This window comes from Bombina bombina, chromosome 6 (genome assembly GCF_027579735.1).
Source record: "Bombina bombina isolate aBomBom1 chromosome 6, aBomBom1.pri, whole genome shotgun sequence".
Taxonomy (NCBI): Eukaryota; Metazoa; Chordata; class Amphibia; order Anura; family Bombinatoridae; genus Bombina; species Bombina bombina.
Genome location: NC_069504.1, coordinates 172,000,656 through 172,025,275, shown reverse-complemented (window position 1 = coordinate 172,025,275; position 24,620 = coordinate 172,000,656). Strand labels below are relative to the sequence as shown.

Genomic DNA, 24,620 nt, shown 5'->3' with positions numbered 1-24,620 from the left:
TTGAAGTTCAAAAGCATGTAATCTTATTTGTGCAAAGGTTTCTAATCTCTTTGAAGGGAACCTGAATAGAAAGTAGATTTACCTCAATCAAATACCTTACAGTCACTTACTACAGCCTAAGTTCAAGCACTGATGTTAAAAAATCCTGGCCAGTTGAAAGATTAGTAATAAACATTTGTGGGGGGTTACTCTCCACCATTTAAAGCAATATATAGAATTCGATCATTTTCTAAAGTACATCATTCAGCTTAAATTCTTTTTTTTTTCTTTCTGTATTAAAAGCAATAATATGTACAGAGACTTTCCCTACCCATTTTTTTGACTACTACTTACATCCAATTAAGGTGAACACACAGCTCCAGGCAAGAGCACGCATGAGGGACGGAGAGAGACACATGCACAATGTGATGTAACATGACTAGTGATGTCATCATTTTATAATGACAATGATGTGTTTATAACATAGCTATGTTTATAACATCATGATTGACCTTTAAATGAATACATTCCTCCAACAAGCTTGTAAATAAATATGTAAGACATTATGCCTTCAAAAACAAGAATTCTGTACTTTCTATTACTAAGCTTTTTTTTGTTGTTGTTATTTTTAGAGCTGGCTATGTTAGCCCACAGAAGGGATTAGTTTCACAGTGTAATTAACTTTTTTCTTGTGTATTAGCATTTACCCCTACAGTCTCCACAACATGTATTCTCTAAAATAAAAATTAAACTTTCACAATTCAGAAAGAGCATACAATATTTTTTTATTATTATTATTTCTTTTTATTTGAAAAGAGATTTGTTCTTTCACTTTATGCAGATGATATACTATTATTTATGGGGAATGCTACAGACAATATTCCAAGATATATAAATATTATCCTAGAATATAGCGCCTTTTTAGGGTACAAGATTCATTTAAATAAATCTTAAATACTTTGGATCAACAAAAATAATAATAGCTTAGTAGTTAACCCCTTTAGACAATCTAAGAAGAGCTTTAAATATCTGGGAATTGTTCTTGCCAAAAATCCTTATTCTTGGTATGATTTGAACTATACACAATTGTGGAAAAAAAATCTATACTACTCTGCAAGGCTGTTCAATATTACCTCTTACTTTGTCTGCTAAGATTACTCTAATTAAAATGATTTTTCTGGGGCAAAAATAAGCCACAAATTTTTATCGCCAGGCTTTCTCACCTGAAAGGGGAGGGAGGTTTAGGCTTCCCTGGTATTGAAGCTTATAACCAGGTTTGTCTGGCTAAAATTGCTTTGGACTGGCTCACTAAGGAAATCTATATTGCCCGGTCTGAAGAGGAAGAGCCTCTGATTAGCTCCTTTTTCACAAAGGGCTTTACTCCATTTGTCAAACTTAAATAGTGTTAAAAATATCTCCCTTCATTTTAATATTGTTAATGTAATAATAGCTTGGAATAAACTTTTATAACTTTGGAATGAAAATTGATAACTCGGTCTCCAATTATCTACATATTATTGGTAGTCCTGAATTTGAATCTAGCCATAAACGTAAGGTTTTCAGGGACTGGCCTAAAGTTCATAGTACAGCTGAATGATCCATATTTAAATGTCATGAAATCTTTTGAAAATTTGCTTCAAGAATCAAATCGTAAAGATTTTTATGCTTATTTGCAACTCAGACATTTAGCTAGTAAAGTATCCTTCAAGAGGGAAAATTGGTTCTTAGGGACCCAGGATTCCAGGATTAAACTGTATCAAGCAGGTGAATCTTTAGTGTATAAAACAATCATTTCAAATGAGGGTGATGTTGAAATGTCCAAATTATATACAAAAATGGTTAATTGATTTTGAAAATTTTAAAAGTAGTTTTTATAGAGTGGCTAAAACTTTTTTCCTTCTTTTTTTTGTTGTCGGCCCTTTTTGTTTTTGTGTGAAAACAATTCATCAAAAAATGTGACACAATGTTTTTGAGTGAATTTATGCCTGTTTGTTGTCCTCTTGGGCTACTTATAAATCTAATGTTGTGTATTGATAGTATTAAATGTTTTTGAGTGAAGGGAAGCTGTGGTACTGTGTTTATTCTGTTTGTTACTGTATAGGTTCATAGTATTTACTTTATTCTGAAGGATATCACTGTATCATCTCGTCTATGAAAAAAACTTGTGGTGTTGTTCTCTACTGTTATTTGCTCATCATTGTGTTTTCAATTAAAATAAAATTAGAAAAAAAAAATAGAAAAAAAGAGCAATTTTAAACAACTTTCCAACTGACATCTATTATCTATATCAGTGCTCAGTGTTAAGGTACACTAAGTGCACACTAAAGAGGTAGGAGGGCGGGCAGGGGTCTGGGGGTGGGCAGAGTGCAGAGGTGATTGGCCATAAGAAGCGGTAGGCACGCGGCCTGAGGCTGTGCACTTGCAGACTTGGAACAGAGTCAAAGAGCAGAATTTTCATACGGCTAGATTACGAGTCTTGCGTTATGAGTAAAAAAGCAGCGTTAAGCCTCATAACGCTGCTTTTTTACAACCACTGGTATTACGAGTCTTGCAGATTTTAGGGGCACCGCACACTTGTTTGGCCTTACCACAAATCAACTTACGCAAATTGTGTATAGTCTTTTTTCTATGGGACTTCCATAGCGCTGGTATTACGAGCTTGTCCTGGGAGGCCAAAAAGTGAGCAGAACACCCTATCCCGTCAAGATTCGTACCACAATCTAAAGTCAGTACTTATAAGTTTTACACTACAACGCTGTAGCATAAAACTCATAACTAAAGTGCTAAAAAGTACACTAACACCCATAAACTACCTATTAACCCCTAAACCGAGGCCCTCCCGCATTGCAAACACTAAAATAAAATTATTAACCCCTAATATTCTGCTCCTGACATCGCTGCCACTATAATAAACATATTAACCCCTAAACCACTGCACTCCCGCATTGCAAACACTAGTTAAATAGTATTAACCCCTAATCTGCTGCCCCTAACATTGCCACCACCTACCTACATTTATTAACCCCTAATCTGCCGCCCCCAACATTGCCGCCACTATACTAATTTTATTAACCCCTAAATCTAAGTCTAAACCTAACACCCCCTAACTTAAATATAATTAAAACAAATCTAAATAAAACTTACTATTAATAACTAAATAACTCCTATTTAAAACTTACTTGTAAAATAAACCCTAAGCTAGCTACAATATAACTAAAAGTTACATTCTAGCTAGCTTAGGGTTTATTTTTATTTTACAGGCAAGTTTGTATTTATTTTAACTAGGTAGAAAAGTTACTAAATAGTTATTAACTATTTACTAACTACCTAGGTAAAATAAATACAAATTTACCTGTAAAATAAAACCTAACCTAAGTTACAATAACACCTAACACTACACTACAATTAAATACATTCTCTAAATTAAATACAATTAAATAAATGAAATAAAATTAGCTAAATTACAAAAACAAACAAACACAAAATTACACAAAATAAAAAACAAATTACAAGATCTTTAAACTAATTACACCTAATCTAATAGCCCTATCAAAATAAAACAAGCCCACCCAAAATAAAAAAAAACGTAGCCTAAACTAAACTATCAATAGCCCTTAAAAGGGCCTTTTGCGGGGCATTGCAGCTCTTTTACCTGTAAAAAAAATACAAACAACCCCCCAAAAGTAAAACCCACCACCCACACAACCAAACCCCCCAAATAAAACCCTAACTAAAAAAACCTAAGCCCCCGATTGCCCTGAAAAGGGCATTTGGATGGGCATTGCCCTTAAAAGGGCATTTAGCTCTATTGCAGACCAAACCCCTAATCTAAAAATAAAACCCACCCAATACACCCTTAAAAAATCCTAACACTAACCCCCGAAGATCCACTTACAGTTTTGAAGAGCCGACATCAATCATCAACGAAGCTGGGAAAAAGCCTTCATCCAAGCGGCAAGATGTCCTCAACGAAGCTGGCAGAAGTGGTCCTCCAGACGGGCAGAAGTCTTCACCCAGACGGCATCTTCTATCTTCATCCTTCCAACTCGGAGCGGCTCCATCTTCAAGACATCTGGCACGGAGCATCCTCTTCAATCGATGGCTTCTTCTACAATGAAGGTTCCTTTAAATGACATCATCCAAGATGGCGTCCCTTAGATTCCGATTGGCTTATAGAATTCTATCAGCCAATCGGAATTAAGGTTGAAAAAATCCTATTGGCTGATTAAATCAGCCAATAGGATTGAACTTCAATCCTATTGGCTGATCCAATCAGCCAATAGGTTTGAGCTCGCATTCTATTGGCTGATTGCATCAGCCAATAGGATTTTTTCAACCTTAATTCCGATTGGCTGATATAATTCTATCAACCAATCGGAATCTAAGGGACGCCATCTTGGATGACGTCCACTGTTCCCTTTAAGGTGCACGGTAGGGCGGCCGCGCACCTTCCCTCTCGGTGTAGCGCAGCCAGCACATCAGGCCGCGCAACACCGGAGGCTAAGACACTGACTCCTGCTGTGACTGTCTCCACTCTACTTATGCGCTTCTCTCAGTCGGTGACATCACGTTTAATAATACTGGAGGGCAGAGGCTAACCTAACACACTGGCTGTGCACATCTGTGAGGGTTATTGTTATTTCTAACCTTCTGCCCTGAGATACCTGCGCAGTGATGGAGTATACAGAGTTAGCCAGGTCTGCAGCTGAGAAATTGTTATCTTACAGCAAAGATCAGAGCGGCTGGAAACTCTGCAAGAGAACTGTGAGTGAATCAACACGATCTGATAGTGTAACCGTGTGTTTGGCTAACAAGCTGATGTGTGTTTTCTTGTGCCAAACTTATGTCACAACGTCTTCTGTTTAATTCTGTTAAATATGACTGCACTCTGAGTTTTGTGACTTTGTGTGTGACACGATATATGACATTGTATGTAAGCTGTTATTTATGTATTACTCTTATTGGTTTTGAGATATACTGTGATGTGTTGCATGGGGCATCTATGTTAAGCAGCTCATGGGATCCGCTGAATTAAATTATAGTCTCTCACTCTATGCTATATTCTATTCTAGAGAGATAAAACTTTGCAGTGCTGTCCGATCATCTCACATACTGTGCTCTGTAATGACTCTTCTTTAATTGGAGTAGTGCCTTGTTTATCTCTCCGTAGTATCAGAGCTATATTAATTCAATGTAACTGAATGTAACTTGTAGTCATTACAGAGCACAGTATGTGAGATGATCGGACACTAACACTGCAAAGTTTTAACTCAGAGTGCAGTCATATTTAACAGAATTAAACAGAAGACGTTGTGACATAAGTTTGGCACAAGAAAACACACATCAGCTTGTTAGCCAAACACACGGTTACACTATCAGATCGTGTTGATTCACTCACAGTTCTCTTGCAGAGTTTCCAGCCGCTCTGATCTTTGCTGTAAGATAACAATTTCTCAGCTGCAGACCTGGCTCTGAATACTCCATCACTGCGCAGGTATCTCAGGGCAGAAGGTTAGAAATAACAATAACCCTTTCTGTGACCGTCTGCTGTGAGTGACTAGCAGCTTCAGCAAGACCCCTCCCAGCCGGTGACATCACAAATGAAAATAGCCTATGCAAGGCTACTCACGGTTTACTGGCAGGCAGAGTTGAGAGAAGCTGTCATCCCCATGGTGACTGACAGGCTCATATTAGTGCACCTACCACGGCTTAGTGCTTTCTGACACCAGCTGTCAAATTGTGAGGTGAGTTATGGTGCCTCTTCATAATGAGTTCGTTTTTAGAACTACTAAAAAAAATATTATTTTGTTCAAGAATGTGTTTCACTTCATATTATGAGGTGAAACACATTCTTGAACAAAAGAATATTTTTTTTAGTGACAGGTTCCTAATTCAAAAATGTTATGCTGTGCAGTTTGTTAGATGTTCCTATATATTTATTTCACAATTGATATACAATGTTCAAAATGTTTTTAATCTAGAAATAAAAATGAAGCGCTCCAATGATGGAAGATAACCATATATATATATATATATGCCCCCACAGCTTCCCCACCGCCCTCCCATCATAGCCATTTCAGTTGCCTTTGCTGTATTTTACTGACCTATTTTATAATTGGTGGAATAAATGGTCTTATTTTGCTTTAAGCTCTTCTGTCAGGAGGACTTCCTTTTTTACTTACATACATATATATATATATATTATAGTGGACTGGTCAGTATGTGGTTCCTATAAAGGTATGCAATGGTCAGATTGTGACCACTGTATAGTCCTGCAGCAAATACTCAGTATGTAAAGTGCTGCAATAGTAAAGAAGTCCATCAAGAATGAAACCTGAAAGTGTAATATATATATACACATATGATATAGATATGATATATATATATATATACACACATATATATATATATATATATATATATATTGATAGATTGATATATATATATATATATATATATATGATATATATATACAGTGGGGCAAAAAAGTATTTAGTCAGCCACCACTTGTGCAAGTTCTCCCACTTAAGAAGATGAGAGAGGCCTGTAATTTTCATCATAAGTATACCTCAACTATGAGAGACAAAATGTGGAAACAAATCCAGACAATCACATTGTCTGATTTGGAAATAATTTATTTGCAAATTATGGTGGAAAATAAGTATTTGGTCAATATCAAAAGTTCATCTCAATACTTTGTTATATATCCTTTGTTGGCAATGACAGAGGTCAAACGTTTTCTGTAAGTCTTCACAAGGTTGTCACACACTATTGCTGGTATGTTGGCCCATTCCTGCATGCAGACCTCCTCTAGAGCAGTGATGTTTTTGGGCTGTCGCTGGGCAACACGGACTTTCAACTCCCTCCAAAGGTTTTCTATGGGGTTGAAATCTGGAGACTGGCTAGGCCACTCCAGGACCTTAAAATGTTTCTTACGAAGCCACTCCTTTATTGCCCGGGCGGTGTGTTTGGGATCATTGTCATGCTGAAAGACCTAGCCACGTTTCATCTTCAATGCCCTTGCTGATGGAAGGAGGTTTGCACTCAAAATCTCACGATACATGGCCCCATTCATTCTTTCATGTACACGGATCAGTCGTCCTGTTCCCTTTGCAGAGAGACAGCCCCAAAGCATGATGTTACCACACCCATGCTTCACAGTAGGTATGGTGTTCTTTGGTTGCAACTCAGCATTCTCTCTCCTCCAAACACGACGAGTTGTGTTTCTACCAAACAGTTCTACTTTGGTTTCATCTGACCATATGACATTCTCCCAATCTGCTTCTGGATCATCCAAATGCTCTCTAGCATACTTCAGATTGGCCCGGACATGTACTGGCTTAAGCAGGGGGACACGTCTGGCACTGCAGGTTTTGAGTCCCTGGAGGCATAGTGTGCTACTGATGGTAGCCTTTGTTACGTTGGTCCCAGCTCCCTGCAGGTCATTCACTAGGTCCCCCCATGTGGTTCTTGTGATCATTTTGACCCCACGGGGTGAGATCTTGCGTGGAGCCCCAGATCAAGGGAGATTATCAGTGGTCTTGTATGTCTTCCATTTTCTAATTATTGCTCCCACAGTTGATTTCTTCACACTAAGCTGCTTGCCTATTGCAGATTCAGTCTTCCCAGCCTGGTGCAGGTCTACAATTTTGTTTCTGGTGTCCTTTGACAGCTCTTTGGTTTTCACCATAGTGGAGTTTGGAGTGTGACTGTTTGAGGTTGTGGACAGGTGTCTTTTATACTGATAACAAGTTCAAACAGGTGCCATTAATACAGCTAATGAGTGGAGGACAGAGGTGCCTCTTAAAGAAGAAGATACAGGTATGTGAGAGCCAGAAATCTTGCTTGTTTGTAGGTGACCAAATACTTATTTTCCACCATAATATGCAAATAAATTCTTTCCAAATCACCAATCATACCTATGATGAAAATTACAGGCCTCTCTCATCTTCTTAAGTGGGAGAACTTGCAGAATTGGTGGCTGACTAAATACTTTTTTGCCCCACTGTATATGTGCGATATATATATATATTATATATATTTTATATATATATATATATATATATATATATATATATATATATATAAAATATATATTATATATATATATAATTTAAAGCAAGATATATATGTACAGTATCTATGTGTGTCTTTGTATCAGATCTTTAGAAACAGATTTTAAATCCATTTGTTAGGCCAGTGTGTGTGTTAAAGAGAATTGAACTTTTGTGATTCAGATAAAGAATGCAATTCGTTACAATTACCTCCTATTATCAAATTGTGCTTTGTTCTTTCGGAATCCTTTGCTAAAGATTAAACCTAGGTTGGCTCAGGTGGACAAGGTTTAAAGGGACAGCCTAGTCCAAATTAAATGGTTTCATGGTTCAGATAGGGCATGTAGTTTTTCAACAACTTTCCAATTTACTTTTATCATCAATTTGGCTTTGTTCTCTTGGTATTCTTTGTTGAAAGCTAAACCCAAGTATTCTGATAAACTGATTTCTAAACCCTTAAAGGCTGCCTTTTATATGAATGCATCTGATGGTTTTCCACAGCATTAGTTCATGTGTGCCATATAGATAAGATTGTGGTCATGCCTGTGGAGTTACGTACTACCGAGTACACAGTATCAAGTCCGCACACAAAAAAAAAAAATTGCACACAAAGAAAAAAAATTAGAGGGAACATTGATGACGTCACTTAAAGGAACCTTCATTCCAGAAGAAGCCGTCAATTGAAGAGGATGCTCCGCGCCGGATGTCTTGAACATGGAGCCGCTCCTCGTCGGAAGGATGAAGAAAGAAGATGCCGTCTGGGTGAAGACTTCTGCCCATCTGGAGGACCACTTCTGCCGGCTTGGTTGAGGACATCTTGCGGCTTGGATGAAGACTTCTCCTGGCTTCATTGAGGATGGATGTCGGCTCTTCAAAACTGTAAGTGGATCTTCAGGGGTTAGTGTTAGGATTTTTTAAGGGTGTATTGGGTGGGTTTTATTTTTAGATCAGGGGTTTGGGCTGCAATAGAGCTAAATGCCCTTTTAAGGGCAATGCCCATCCAAATGCCCTTTTCAGGGCAATGGGGAGCTTAGTTTTTTTTAGTTAAGGTTTTATCTGGGGGGTTGGTTGTGTGGGTGGTGGGTTTTACTGTTGGGGAGTTGTTTGTATTTTTTTTACAGGTAAAAGGCCCTTTAAATGGCTATTGGTAGTTTAGTTTAGGCTAGGTTTTTTTTTTATTTTGGGTGGGCTTTTTTTTATTTTGATAGGGTTATTAGATTAGGTGTAATTAGTTTAAAGATCTTGTAATTTGTTTTTTATTTTCTGTAATTTAGTGGGGGTTTTTTTTTTTGTAATTTAGCTAATTGTATTGAATTTAGTTAATTGTATTTAATTTAGGGTATTTATTTAATTGTAGGTTTAGGTTAGGTGTTAGTGTAAAACAGGTTAGGTTTTATTTTGCAGGTCAATTTGTATTTATTTTAGCTAGGTAGTTATTAAATAGTTAATAACTATTTAGTAACTATTCTACCTAGTTAAAATAAATAGAAACTTGCCTGTAAAATATAAATAAACCCTAAGCTAGCTACAATGTATAGTGTAGTTATATTGTAGCTAGTTTTTGGTTTATTTTATAGGTAAGTATTTTTTATTAAATAGGAATTATTTAGTTAATGATAGTAATTTTTATTTAGATTTATTTAAATTATATTAAAGTTAGGGGGTGTTAGGGTTAGGGTTAGACTTAGATTTAGGGGTTAATAAATTTAATATATAATATTTAACTAGTGTTTGCGATGCGGGAGTGTGGCGGTTTATGGGTTAATATGTTTATTATAGTGGCGGCGACGTTGGGGGCGGCAGATTAGGGGTTAATAAATATAATGTAGGTGTCGGCGATGTCGGGGGCAGCAGATTAGGGGTTAATAAGTGTAAGATTAGGGGTGTTTAGACTCGGGGTTCATGTTAGGGTGTTAGGTGTAAACATAAAATTTGTTTCCCCATAGGAATCAATGGGGCTGCGTTACTGAGTTTTACGCTGCTTTATTGCAGGTGTTAGACTTTTTCTCAGCCTGCTCTCCTCATTGTTGTCTATGGGGAAATCGTGCACGAGCATGTACAACCAGCTTACCACTGACTTAAGCAGCGCTGGTATTGGAGTGCGTTATGGAGCACAATTTTGCTCTACGCTCACTTCTTGCCTTTTAACGCCGGGTTTCAAAAAACCTGTAATACTAGCACTGTAGGAAAGTGAGCGGTGAGAATAACATGCAAGTTAGTACCGCACCCCTCATAACGCAAAACTCGTAATCTGGCCGATAGTTTGTGCTCTGTTTATCTTTCATTTGATGCACTGCTGAGCCAGGGAGCAGCTCTAGGCATGAGCTTTATAATTAATGCAGTGTAGTTTACATATTTTGTATGTGTGTGTGTCTGAGTGTTTGTGTGTGTGTGTGTGTGTCTGAATGTTTTTGTGTTTGTGTGTGTGAGTGTTTTTGTGTGTGTGTGTCTGAGTGTTTCTGTGTGTGTGCCTGAGTGTTTCTGTGTGTGTGTCAGTGTTTTTGTGTGTGTCAGATTGTTTTTGCGTGTGTGTCAGAGTGTTTTGTGTGTGTGTTTTTATGTGTGTGTCTGAGTGTGTTTCCGAGTGTTTGTGTGTGCATCTGTGCATCTGCATCTGTTTTTAAGTGTGTCTGAGTGTTTGTATGTGTGTATGCCTGTGTTTTGTGTTTGTGTGTGTTTAGAGGGAGGGGGGAGTGACACCATAACTTACTGCACCGGGTGACACCAACCCTAGTGATGCCACTGGGCCGATTTATGTAGTTGTGAATGCAGCTGTTTCCGCGCAAGCCTTCAGGCTCACCAGAAACATAAGTTAAGAAGCAGCGGTCTTAAGACCGCTGCTCCTTAACTCATCCGCCACCTCTGAGGCAGCGGACAGCAATCATCCTGATCAGATATGATCGGGATGATTGACACCCCCTGCTAGAGGCCGGCATTGCACAAGCATTTCACACAAAATGCTTGTGCAATGATAAATGCTGACAGCGTATGCTGTTGGCATTTATCGATGTCGGCCGGACATGATCATGTCTGCCCACATCTTCATAAATCGGCCCCATACAGGGAGTGCAGAATTATTAGGCAAGTTGTATTTTTGAGGATTAATTTTATTATTGAACAACAACCATGTTCTCAATGAACCCAAAAAACTCATTAATATCAAAGCTGAATATTTTTGGAAGTAGTTTTTAGTTTGTTCTTAGTTTTAGCTATTTTAGGGGGATATCTGTGTGTGCAGGTGACTATTACTGTGCATAATTATTAGGCAACTTAACAAAAAACAAATATATACCCATTTCAATTATTTATTTTTACCAGTGAAACCAATATAACATCTCAACATTCACAAATATACATTTCTGACATTCAAAAACAAAACAAAAACAAATCAGTGACCAATATAGCTACCTTTCTTTGCAAGGACACTCAAAAGCCTGCCATCCATGGATTCTGTCAGTGTTTTGATCTGTTCACCATCAAGATTGCGTGCAGCAGCAACCACAGCCTCCCAGACACTGTTCAGAGAGGTGTACTGTTTTCCCTCCTTGTAAATCTCACATTTGATGATGGACCACAGGTTCTCAATGGGGTTCAGATCAGGTGAACAAGGAGGCCATGTCATTAGATTTTCTTCTTTTATACCCTTTCTTGCCAGCCACGCTGTGGAGTACTCGGACGCGTGTGATGGAGCATTGTCCTGCATGAAAATCATGTTTTTCTTGAAGGATGCAGACTTCTTCCTGTACCACTGCTTGAAGAAGGTGTCATCCAGAAACTGGCAGTAGGACTGGGAGTTGAGCTTGACTCCATCCTCAACCCGAAAAGGCCCCACAAGCTCATCTTTGATGATACCAGCCCAAACCAGTACTCCACCTCCACCTTGCTGGCGTCTGAGTCGGACTGGAGCTCTCTGCCCTTTACCAATCCAGCCACGGGCCCATCCATCTGGCCCATCAAGACTCACTCTCATTTCATCAGTCCATAAAACCTTAGAAAAATCAGTCTTGAGATATTTCTTGGCCCAGTCTTGACGTTTCAGCTTGTGTGTCTTGTTCAGTGGTGGTCGTCTTTCAGCCTTTCTTAACTTGGCCATGTCTCTGAGTATTGCACACCTTGTGCTTTTGGGCACTCCAGTGATGTTGCAGCTCTGAAATATGGCCAAACTGGTGGCAAGTGGCATCTTGGCAGCTGCATGCTTGACTTTTCTCAGTTCATGGGCAGTTATTTTGCGCCTTGGTTTTTCCACACGCTTCTTGCGACCCTGTTGACTATTTTGAATGAAACGCTTGATTGTTCGATGATCACGCTTCAGAAGCTTTGCAATTTTAAGAGTGCTGCATCCCTCTGCAAGATATCTCACTATTTTTGACTTTTCTGAGCCTGTCAAGTCCTTCTTTTGACCCATTTTGCCAAAGGAAAGGAAGTTGCCTAATAATTATGCACACCTGATATAGGGTGTTGATGTCATTAGACCACACCCCTTCTCATTACAGAGATGCACATCACCTAATATGCTTAATTGGTAGTAGGCTTTCGAGCCTATACAGCTTGGAGTAAGACAACATGCATAAAGAGGATGATGTGGTCAAAATACTCATTTGCCTAATAATTCTGCACTCCCTGTAGTCTGAGATTCAAAGCAAGTTCTATTGCATTGTAAATTTTAATGTGCATTTGCGGATTATACAATTCTATTGTATTTAATGGCCCTTTAAAGGTACATTATACTGCTGCGCACAACTTTAACAGAATAGTCCCTATTTACCATGCTATTGTTTTACCACCTGTGACTGCAGATGTCTTCAAAGCTGTTATATTTCATTCCCTTAAATGTACTGGTTGGTGAAGCCTTACATATTCACACTGAGCATTGCAATCTTGGAGCTTAGATATTCTGGTCCTTTGTGACGGAACCAATGCACATTGAAAGATAATTTATGTTACAAGCTTTGGAGAGATAACTCATTTTGAGTTAGGGTGCACAATATAGCATTGGAATTGTACATTGCTGCTGTAGGCTGTCACAGCTCCCCCTCTGTATTGTGTACAACAACCTGAAGAATACAGAGGTCAGAAAGACGGCCATCACTGATCTGTGAATGCAAACCATTTCTGTCCCAGGGGGCAAATATACCTTAGATCCAAGAGGGAGGAGTCCAATATGAAGATATAAATTTAGAAGTATATTGAAAAGTCTCTCAAATTGCATGCTCTATCTCTCTAGTTTTCAAACCTGTCTTCAGGTCTCCCTAACAAGTCAAATTTTCTGAATATCTGAACCGGAGCACAGGTGAAATAATCAGCAGATTAGTAAGCATGAAAATCTGGCCTGTTAGGGAGGCCTGAGAACAGGTTTGAAAACCAGTGTTCTATCTGAACCAACAGGTTAACATCCCTTTAAGGAAAAGGAGGGAAGAGGGGAAGGCACCCCTCTTTATTCTATTGCACATTTATGAACAACAATGCAAATTCATGCCACAGGGACAGAGTTTAAGAAATTGATGGAAACTTTACTGGATGTTTAAATAAATCTTAGTCCCAAGTTATAATCATTAATCCATATGATGATGAAAGCAGGTATATTATCATCTGTATCTTTCCATATTATAATTAGGTCATCAAAAAACCATTTATACAGTTTAATTGAATCTCCAAAGGGGTTCTCGCATGAAAATATGCGGGACATCTTCCAAAATCCATATAAAGGTTGGCATAGGAGGGGACACATTTAGCCCCCATAACTGCCCTGCATCTCTGCGGGTAAACAAACCCCTCAAATTCAAAGTAGTTGTGAACAAGCAAGAAATCTACTACCCACACAATAAAAGAAGAAAATTAGCATAAAAAAATGGGAAATAGCTTTTAATTCCCGGGGTTTAGGTATAGATGAATACAGGGCTTCTTTGACAATGGTTATCTAGCAATAAGCAGGTTCCCACATGACTGTGGAAAGGATGTTTAGAATGTGCTGTATATCCCTAATACAACCGGGGAGAACAAGAATCAGTGGATGTAAAAGTTCATCTATCCATTGGGAGAGGTGTTCAAACAAAGAACCAATTCCGCTGACTATCGGTCTTTTTTGAACTGACTCCAGGGACTTGTGCACCTTATGAAAATGATGGAACACCAGTGTAACCGGATGTTCCACAATCAAAAATGCAAGCATTTCTTGGTCAATAAAGTCTGCTTTTAAGGCATTATCCAAAAGGTGCAAAGTTCCTTTTGAAACATAATTGTGGGATCATTTTTGAGTACAGCATAGTACTGCCATTTTCAGTTGGTCTCCTGTGTTGTTGGTGCCCCCTACTTCAAGATCGACCCCTGAACTGCGTCTCCTAACTGCTAATCTATTTTCATAATCAGATCTGTCCCTTAAATATTTCCCCTGTTTAACATCAATGACCTAAGATTTGAGCTCTGCAGCTGTTGGTCGCAACATCTGATCAAAACAGGGATAGTTTAAGTCATCTCTACCTAAATTAAGCTCTTTGTGAACAAGATCAATTGAGTTTCTGATGTCCGTCAATAGTTTAGTCTTATAATTAATGAACAGTCCCATCTGTGATAATTTTGTCTCACCAACTTCAGAGTATAATAATAAAAAATAAAATAAATGGAATGTAGCTCTATTCTTGTTAACAGCAAGTAAATATAACTTATTCTACTAGCATGTACAAGGTGAGCATTTACTTTTAGTAATTGAAATGAAAAGTATGGTATATTCCACAATGTATGATAATAATAAATGTAATGAGAGAAACTTGTTTAGCCTCTATAATATAAACAATAATTCTTTAATATTATCGATAAAGAAAAAATGAGAAAAAAATCCTTTATATTCAGGATAAGAAATGTAGTGGCAGAGTTTAACTTCCGATAAAGTAATGTTCAAGTATCTTTCCATAAGCTTCACGCACTCACACAAACACTCTAAAATATATGTACAAATTCCAACACACACGCAATATTGACCAGCAAGGAGGAGGTTAATTTAGTGTAATACACCTCAGGTAAGTAATGACACTTAGCGTTATATTTGGAAACCTTATGCTTTGTATACAATACGATACTCAAACCAGCGTGGTGACAAATCCAGATTTCCCCTGAAGCGATGGTGTAGCGTGGAGAGCGGTAATAACAGCAGAGTAAGTGCTAAACCGGAGAAAAGTAGAGAGCGGCGTCCCGGTAGCAGCTTGTGTGAGTGCGGCTTCAGCCGCGAGAGGAATGAGTTCCGGTAGCGTAGGGATACGATTAGGAGTATCAGTCCAAAAGTATCAGGGAAGAAGTGCAGCAACTATGAGACACAAACAGCCTTCAAAAATGTAATAGTAAAGACCTGAAAGGAAAAATACACTGCTTGGTAAAAGCAGAAACACAGGATGAGAGAATCCACTTTAATTTTCAGGCACTGAGTAATGGAAAAGCACTTCCTTAAATAGGGGGAAGTGCTGATAGTCAGAAAGTCTTAAAGGGATATCACATCCCCCCCTTCTCAGGGAATCACCCCCGGGGATTCCAGACCAGGTTTAAGGGGGTATCGGTGATGAAATGACTTCACCAAACGAGGGGCATGAACCTCTGAATGAAGATGCCAGGAATCATCCTCTGGACCATAACCCTTCCATCTGATAAGATATTCTAATCTGTTTCGTCGAATCCTAGAATCCAGTATCGATTCAACTTCAAATTCCTCTTGAAGATCCACCGAGATAGGAGGCGGAAGATCAACTGTCGTGCGTGTCATTGAATGAAAAGGTTTCAATAATGAAATATGGAAGGTGGGATGAAACTTGTAATCCTTGGGTAATTTGAGTTTGACCACATTGGGATTTATTATCTGCTCTACAGGGTAGGGTCCCAGGAACTGGTTAGCCAATTTCTTGCTTGGAACCTGAAGTTTAAGATTCTTAGTAGAGAGTAACACTAAGTCACCTATTTTATATTCAGGTCCAATCGAATGTTTCTTATCATAGTATTTCTTTTGGTATTCCTTAGCCTCAGCTAGATGTGTTTTCAATACTTTCAATCTATCTTGAAGTTTGGAAGAAAAATCTAAAGCTGATGGGGAATTCACTGTTTTGTGGGACAAGGTTATAGTGTTAGGATGGTACCCATAAGTTGCGAAAAAGGGGGATGTTTTGGTTGAGGAACATAATGAATTGTTATGAGTAAATTCTGCCATAGGAAGGTAAATTAGCCAGTCATCTTGTAAATGTGAAATATAACAACGTAAAAAGTGTTCAATGGTCTGGTTCAGTCTTTCTGTCAACCCATTTGTCTGTGGATGGAAAGCAGTGGTGTAGCGATGATCAATTTTCAGTAGCTTACACAAAGATCTCCAGAAGGAAGAGGTGAATTGGGTACCCCTATCAGTAATAATATCAGAGGGTAAACCGTGTAGTCTTACAATCTGATCAAGAAATACTTTGGCTGTAGTCATGGCAGTTGGCAATCCCTTGAGTGGAATAAAATGTGCCAGTCTTGTTAAATGGTCGACTACTACCATGATAGTGTTATATTGTTGTGATGCAGGTAACTCCACTATAAAATCCATGGCAATAGTACTCCATGGTTTATCTGGAATGGGCAGAGGTCTAAGTAACCCTATGGGTTTTTTATGTTCAATTTTATTTCTAGCACAATTCTCACACCTAGAGACGTAATCATAAATGTCTTTATTCATCCCTGGCCACCAAAACTTATGACGGGTAAGTTCAATGGTTTTCTGTATACCTGGGTGACCAGATATGGTGTCATCATGGGTGTGTGTGAGAATGGATGACCTTATTTTCTCAGGTATGTATAACTTTTCCTCATGATAAAAAAGACCTGTAGTAGGATCTTTATAACAATTCTGTAGTGGTATTGAATCATGTTTTAGAGCAGTGTAAATCTCTTCTTCTAAGGGTGTTAAGGTACCTATTATCTTTTCTGGTGGGATAGTGAAGTTAGGTTGTTCATAAGGAAGTAACTCATGAATACGAGAAAGTGCATCTGCTTTTGTGTTTTGACTCCCAGGTTTATAGGTTATTAAAAAGTTAAAGCGATCTAAGAAAATTGACCACCTTGCTTGTCTAGCTGTTAAAGTCTTATTATTTTTTAAGTATTCTAGATTTTTATGATCAGTATAAATAAGAAATGGAATTACTGATCCTTCTAGTAGGTGTCTCCATTGTTCTAGTGAACACTTAATAGCAAGGAGTTCTTTGTCTCCAACACTATAGTTAGCTTCAGCACAAGTCAAAGTTCTTGAATAAAACGCAATGGGGTGAACTTCACCTGTCTCCTTATTTTGTTGCGAAAGAATAGCTCCAATGCCTGTGTTCGATGCATCAACTTCCAACAGGAATTGTTGATCAAACTTAGGCAGTGTTAATATTGGAGCTGTTGTGAACATTTCCTTAAGTCTATCAAAAGTCTTCTGAGCTTGTTCAGACCACTTAAAGCGCTGTTTTATACTAGTTAATTGTGTTAGTGGTTTTATCACTGAGGAGAAGTTTTTAATAAATTTACGGTAATAATTTGCGAAACCAATAAATCGCTGTAATGCTTTTACTGTAGTGGGGATAGGCCAGTCTTTAATTGCGGCTACTTTTTCAGGATCCATTTCTATTTTGTTTGGGGTTATTATATAAAACAAAAACTTTATCTTAGAGACATGGAAAACACATTTTTCCAGCTTTGCATATAACTTATGCTCCTTGAGACGAGTAAGGACCCACCTATCATGTTTTTCATGTTCTATGGAAGATTTCGAATAAATCAGAATATCATCTAGATATATGATGACACAGATATCCATTAGATCATGAAAAATCTCGTTAATAAAATGTTGGAAGGTTGCGGGAGCATTGCTTAGACCAAAGGGCATTACGTTATACTGGAAAAGACCATAACGGGTTCTGAACGCAGTTTTCCATTCGTGTCCTTCCTTTATGCGAATAAGATTATAAGCGCCCTTTAGATCTAATTTTGAGTAGATCGTGGCCTCATTTAATCTTTCGAGTAACTCTGGTATGAGAGGTAGAGGATACCTATTTTTGATTGTTATTTCATTCAATGCCCTGTAGTCAATAATCGGTCTTATTGTTCCATCTTTATTGCGTACTAAAAACAGTCCTGCAGCAGCAGGGGATGTTGAGTGTGAGATGAACCCTTTTCGCAGGTTTTCATCTAAATATGATCTTAGATATACCAATTCTTCTTGTGAAAGAGGGTAAATCTTTCCATGTGGTATTTGAGATCCCGGTATTAAATCAATGGGACAGTCAAATTCCCTATGTGGTGGGAGGTTTTCTGCCTCCTTGAGGTCAAACACCTCTGCCAGGTCTTGATAAATTTGAGGTAGCTCATGTTCCATAGTAGAGATTACCTGATAGGGAAAACAAGTCTTTATACAATAGTCAGAGTCAAAGATTACTTGTGGTGATGACCAGTCAATATGGGGATTATGTATTTGTAACCAACTAAAACCTAAGATGATAGTATGCATATAGATAGGTATGAGGTCAAAAGTTATATATTCGGAATGTCCTTGGTCAGTTGTTATGAGTAAAGGGATTGTCTGATGGGTAATGGGGCCCTGTTGTATGATAGAACCATCAATAAGTTTAACTGAAACAGGTTGTGTTTTGACAACAATTGGAATTTTATTAAGCTTAACATATGCTATGTCTATATAATTTCCTGATGCCCCAGAATCAATCAAAGCGTTAGATCGCACGTTTTTCTGATCCCACTGTAAAGAAAAGGTGAGAGTGAGATGTGGATTTTGGGTAATGTGAAATATATTGTGATTGAAACTACCCTTACCTTTTTTCTGTCTTAGTAGAGATGGACAATTTGTGACGGAGTGGTCCTTTTGTCCACAATATAGACAGAGATTTTCTAATCTGCGTCTGGCTTTTTCTTCTGGGGTTAGAGGACCCCTTATAGTTCCAATTTCCATAGGAATCTGGTCTGAAACAGCTTTTTCCATGGTTGTAGAACAGGGATAGGAACGTCTGGGCACAACTTCATAGGAAGCTCTTTCAGCCTTTCTTTCACGTAACCTTCGGTCCAGAGTGGTGCTTAATTTCATCAAACCATTTAGTGTGTCAGGCATCTCTAATCGTGACAGTTCATCTTTAAGGGATTCAGAGAGGCCCAATCTGAATTGGTTCTTCAAGCTGATCTCGTTCCATTGAGAGTCATCTATCCACATTTGGAATTCAGTGATATATTCTTCAATGTTTCTTTTCCCCTGTCTCATAGATCTTAATTTATTTTCAGCTGTTATTTGAGTATGGGAATCCTCATACAAGGCAGTCATGGCTAGAAAAAATTCTTCAAGTGAATCCAATATTGGATGTTCACTTTCGAAGAATCGATTGGCCCAGGAGCGTGGTTCCCCCTGGAGGAAGGAAATAGTGGTACAGACCTTTATCCTTTCACTATGGTATGTTTTAGGTCTAAGTGAGAAAAGAAGTTTGCATGCACTTTTAAAATCCCTGAATTCGCTGTGCTTGCCAGAGAAGGGTTGTGGGTATTGTATGTGAGGTTCAGCAATTCCTGCTTCTTTCCCTGACATACAATCTTTTATTAGGGTTTTGAGAGCTTTATTTTCAGTTTGTACCTCTGTTAAGGCTCTAGCAAGATATTCTAGTTTTTGATGAATATTAGAAAATTCATTTTTAATTTCATTGGGATCCATCTTCCCAATTAAAAAAAAAAACTTTTTTAGGCCTGAAAATTCTGTGATAATTTTGTCTCACCAACTTCAGAGTATAATAATAAAAAATAAAATAAATGGAATGTAGCTCTATTCTTGTTAACAGCAAGTAAATATAACTTATTCTACTAGCATGTACAAGGTGAGCATTTACTTTTAGTAATTGAAATGAAAAGTATGGTATATTCCACAATGTATGATAATAATAAATGTAATGAGAGAAACTTGTTTAGCCTCTATAATATAAACAATAATTCTTTAATATTATCGATAAAGAAAAAATGAGAAAAAAATCCTTTATATTCAGGATAAGAAATGTAGTGGCAGAGTTTAACTTCCGATAAAGTAATGTTCAAGTATCTTTCCATAAGCTTCACGCACTCACACAAACACTCTAAAATATATGTACAAATTCCAACACACAAGCAATATTGACCAGCAAGGAGGAGGTTAATTCAGTGTAATACACCTCAGGTAAGTAATGACACTTAGCGTTATATTTGGAAACCTTATGCTTTGTATACAATACGATACCCAAACCAGCGTGGTGACAAATCCAGATTTCCCCTGAAGCGATGGTGTAGCATGGAGAGCGGTAATAACAGCAGAGTAAGTGCTAAACCGGAGAAAAGTAGAGAGCGGCGTCCCGGTAGCAGCTTGTGTGAGTGCGGCTTCAGCCGCGAGAGGAATGAGTTCCGGTAGCGTAGGGATACGATTAGGAGTATCAGTCCAAAAGTATCAGGGAAGAAGTGCAGCAACTATGAGACACAAACAGCCTTTAAAAATGTAATAGTAAAGACCTGAAAGGAAAAATACACTGCTTGGTAAAAGCAGAAACACAGGATGAGAGAATCCACTTTAATTTTCAGGCACTGAGTAATGGAAAAGCACTTCCTTAAATAGGGGGAAGTGCTGATAGTCAGAAAGTCTTAAAGGGATATCACACCATCAGAGTGTTTCACATAAAAATGAAATATCTGTCTTCAACTGGAATCTTAGGAAACTTGTTAACACATAAACCTCTCCGGATCATCTGTAATTGTGTGTATTTATTGAGAATCCATTCATTATTATTATTATTATTATTATTATTAAAGTTTAATTTCTTTAATCATCAAACCCTCCATTTCCTCAAAAAGTATTGATAATGTAAAGTTAGCATGATCCAACATGAAAATTTATTAAAGTTCTTGTGAAACATTATCATGTTCCTGCACTGAACGTAATGAGTAATAATTCACAGCCTCAATCTTCATAGTTACTCTGAGCAAACAGAGATCTGTAGGTAACGTCCCTGTAGGTGTGGACACTGGACAACACCAAATGAATACAACAAACATAAAACAAAGTTACAGGGATTGTGGAACCCCACTAGTCTCTAGTGAATGTATATAAGGGAGAAAACAGCCAACACATTTAATGAGCAAATGTCTGTAAATACCTCATACATCAATTGAACAAGGTGTCCTTACACAACCCGAGAATAGTAGATTACCTCCACGGAGAAAAGATACGTACAATCTGTCAATATATGACTGGCATCTAAGGCATCTCCAGAGGTCCACAACTTCTCTGTTCGGGGAAAGTCATTTTCATACCATTCTAGGTACTCTGTGCATGGGATAAATTACTGCAATCGTGTAAGGCGTTACTCCCAGTAAGAGATGCAACTCCCCCGGTGTACAGCGGCCAGCGATGAAATAGAGAAAGATTAAACTGGGGAGCCAAAAGTAAAATATAACTTTATGGCACACTATGTGCCCATAAAAATAGGAAGAGGCTGTTTATAGAATACTCCCTTATATCCATTCACTAGAGACAAGCCGGGTTTTACCATCCCTTGCTGTAACTTCGTTTTTTGGTTGCGAAATAGTTAAACCTGAGATTGCCCGTGAATAATTATTAGGTCTTCTTTGTGAGTCACACATTTTATAAATAAAGCTTCGAATGTAGTTGAACTATCATTAAAGGGACAGTAAACACCTTGAGATTATAAAATGTTTAGTTATGGACAATGAAACAACTTTGAATATACTTTCATTATTTATTTTGCCCCTTTTCATGTAAATTGAGGCTTTTATAATTCTTACAACTTAAAATACACACTGCTGACTTCTCGAAGCTCCTCCTGCTACATATCTCTCTCTAATTGGATTTAACTGCTAATAACTGCAAAACAATGCATTTTATCCTAACAATATGACTAGCCATGTTGCCTGCAGACTAAAGCTTAGATTGTCTTGTCCAAATAAGGCAAATGGTGGCTGGAGTTTGGCTACTGAAAACAACTACAGTAAAAAGGATGTTAATTTGTTTTAAAAACATTGAGACTTGGATGATATGTCATTCTATAACAGCACACATATATTATAATTACTGTCCCTTTAAAACATTCTACAAAATGGATACCATAAAGAACAGCAATGTATTGGGTAATGCTGCAAAAAATTAAAAGTCCCAAAAAAATCAGGAAAGCCAAATTGTTATTATTATTTTTAATCTGAAATTATAAAATAAAGTTGGTAAATGCTAAATCTGCTCTTCATGGTTTTATAGTAGCCCTTTGAGAGCCTAAAATTCTAAAGACGTTTTCAGTAGTCTCTGCTAAAATAATAACTAAGAAACCACAGAAGATTTCTATTTATTCTTGTACACTTTGCTTGTTCTCACATACCGTCATTTCCTGCTCGTATGTCCACACACCACATGCCAACTCAACGCAGAGAATAACTAGCAAGCTCCAGAAATACTGCAGAAGAAAAAAAGCATATACATTACATGAACATATGCAGTCTCCACTGCTTTTCAGCCTACGGGTAATTTAAGATAGATGTATGATAGGTAGGGTGCTAAATTGTTTCACATCATAAAGTTGTCATAAGGCAAAATATAAATTATATTTTTTAAAAGGATCTTTTTGAAGATAAAAATAAGTAATGGAAACCAGGATTGAGGAATCATATGCTTGATTAGTTTGAAAATAAATGTAAAAATATTTAATGTACATTTTTTCATGCATAGTATTATATATTAAAGGGACACTGAACCCAAATATTTAATTTTGTGATTCAGACAGAGCATGACATTTTAAGCAACTTTCTAATTTACTCCTATTATCAAATTCTCTTCATTCTCTTGGTATCTTTATTTGAAATGCAAGAATGTAAGTTTAGATGCCAGCCCATTTTTGGTGAACAACCTGGGTTGTTCTTGCTGATTGGTGGATAAATTCATCCACCAATAAAAAAGTGCTGTCCAGAGTACTGAACCCAAAAAATGCTTAGATGCTATCGGCTAGATTTGGAGTTTTGTCGGTAACGACCCGAAAATCTAACGCCGGCTTTTTTCTGGCCGCACCATAAAAATAACTCTGGTATTGAGAGTCCACATAAAGGCTGCGTTAGGCTCCAAAAAAGGAGCGTAGAGCATTTTTAACGCAGCTTCAACTCTCGATACCAGAGTTGCTTACGCAAGCGGCCAGCCTCAAAAACGTGCTCGTGCACGATTCCCCCATAGAAAACAATGGGGCTGTTTGAACTGAAAAAAAACCTAACACCTGCAAAAAAGCCGCGTTCAGCTCCTAACGCAGCCCCATTGTTTGCTATGCGGAAACACTTCCTACGTCTACACCTAACACTCTAACATGTACCCCGAGTCTAAACACCCCTAACCTTACACTTATTAACCCCTGCATATTATTATTAACCCCTAATCTGCCGCTCCGTAAACCGCCGCTACTTACATTATCCCTATGTACCCCTAATCTGCTGCCCCTAACACCACCGACCCCTATATTATATTTATTAACCCCTAATCTGCCCCCCACAACGTCGCCTCCACCTGCCTACACTTATTAACCCCTAATCTGCCGAGCGGACCTGAGCGCTACTATAATAAAGTTATTAACCCCTAATCCGCCTCACTAACCCTATAATAAATAGTATTAACCCCTAATCTGCCCTCCCTAACATCGCCGACACCTAACTTTAATTATTAACCCCTAATCTGCCGACTGGAGCTCACCGCTATTCTAATAAATGGATTAACCCCTAAAGCTAAGTCTAACCCTAACACTAACACCCCCCTAAATTAAATATAATTTTAATCTAACAAAATTTATTAACTCTTATTAAATAAATTATTCCTATTTAAAGCTAAATACTTACCAGTAAAATAAATCCTAATATAGCTACAATATAAATTATAATTACATTGTAGCTATTTTAGGATTAATATTTATTTTACAGGCAACTTTGTAATTATTTTAACCAGGTACAATAGCTATTAAATAGTTAAGAACTATTTAATAGTTACCTAGTTAAAATAATTACAACATTAACTGTAAAATAAATCCTAACCTAAGTTACAATTAAACCTAACACTATACTATCATTAAATTAATTAAATAAAATACCTACAATTACCTACAATTAAACCTAACACTACACTATCAATACATTAATTAAATACAATATCTACAAATAACTACAATGAAATAAACTAACTAAAGTACAAAAAATAAAAAAGAACTAAGTTACAAAAAATAAAAAAATATCTACAAACATAAGAAAAATATTACAACAATTTTAAACTAATTACACCTACTCTAAGCCCCCTAATAAAACAACAAAGCCCCCCAAAATAAAAAATGCCCTACCCTATTCTAAATTACTAAAGTTAAAAGCTCTTTTACCTTACCAGCCCTGAACAGGGCCCTTTGCGGGGCATGCCCCAAGAAGTTCAGCTCTTTTGCCTGTAAAAAAAAACATACAATACCCCCCCCCAACATTACAACCCACCACCCACATACCCCTAATCTAACCCAAACCCCCCTTAAATAAACCTAACACTAAGCCCCTGAAGATCATCCTACC

The 24,620-nt window shown here is 37.6% G+C and overlaps 1 protein-coding gene across 2 annotated transcripts in view; it reads right to left on the bottom strand.

Annotated features, from left to right (window-relative positions):
- The window catches only part of TSPAN12 (tetraspanin 12), a 437,062-nt gene that overhangs the window by 146,060 nt on the left and 266,382 nt on the right, over positions 1-24,620 (bottom strand). For both annotated transcript variants that reach the window (XM_053716681.1, XM_053716680.1), the window contains one exon: positions 22,421-22,495. In XM_053716681.1, coding sequence (XP_053572656.1) covers positions 22,421-22,495 — 75 coding nt within the window. The remainder of the gene's footprint in view (positions 1-22,420; positions 22,496-24,620) is intronic.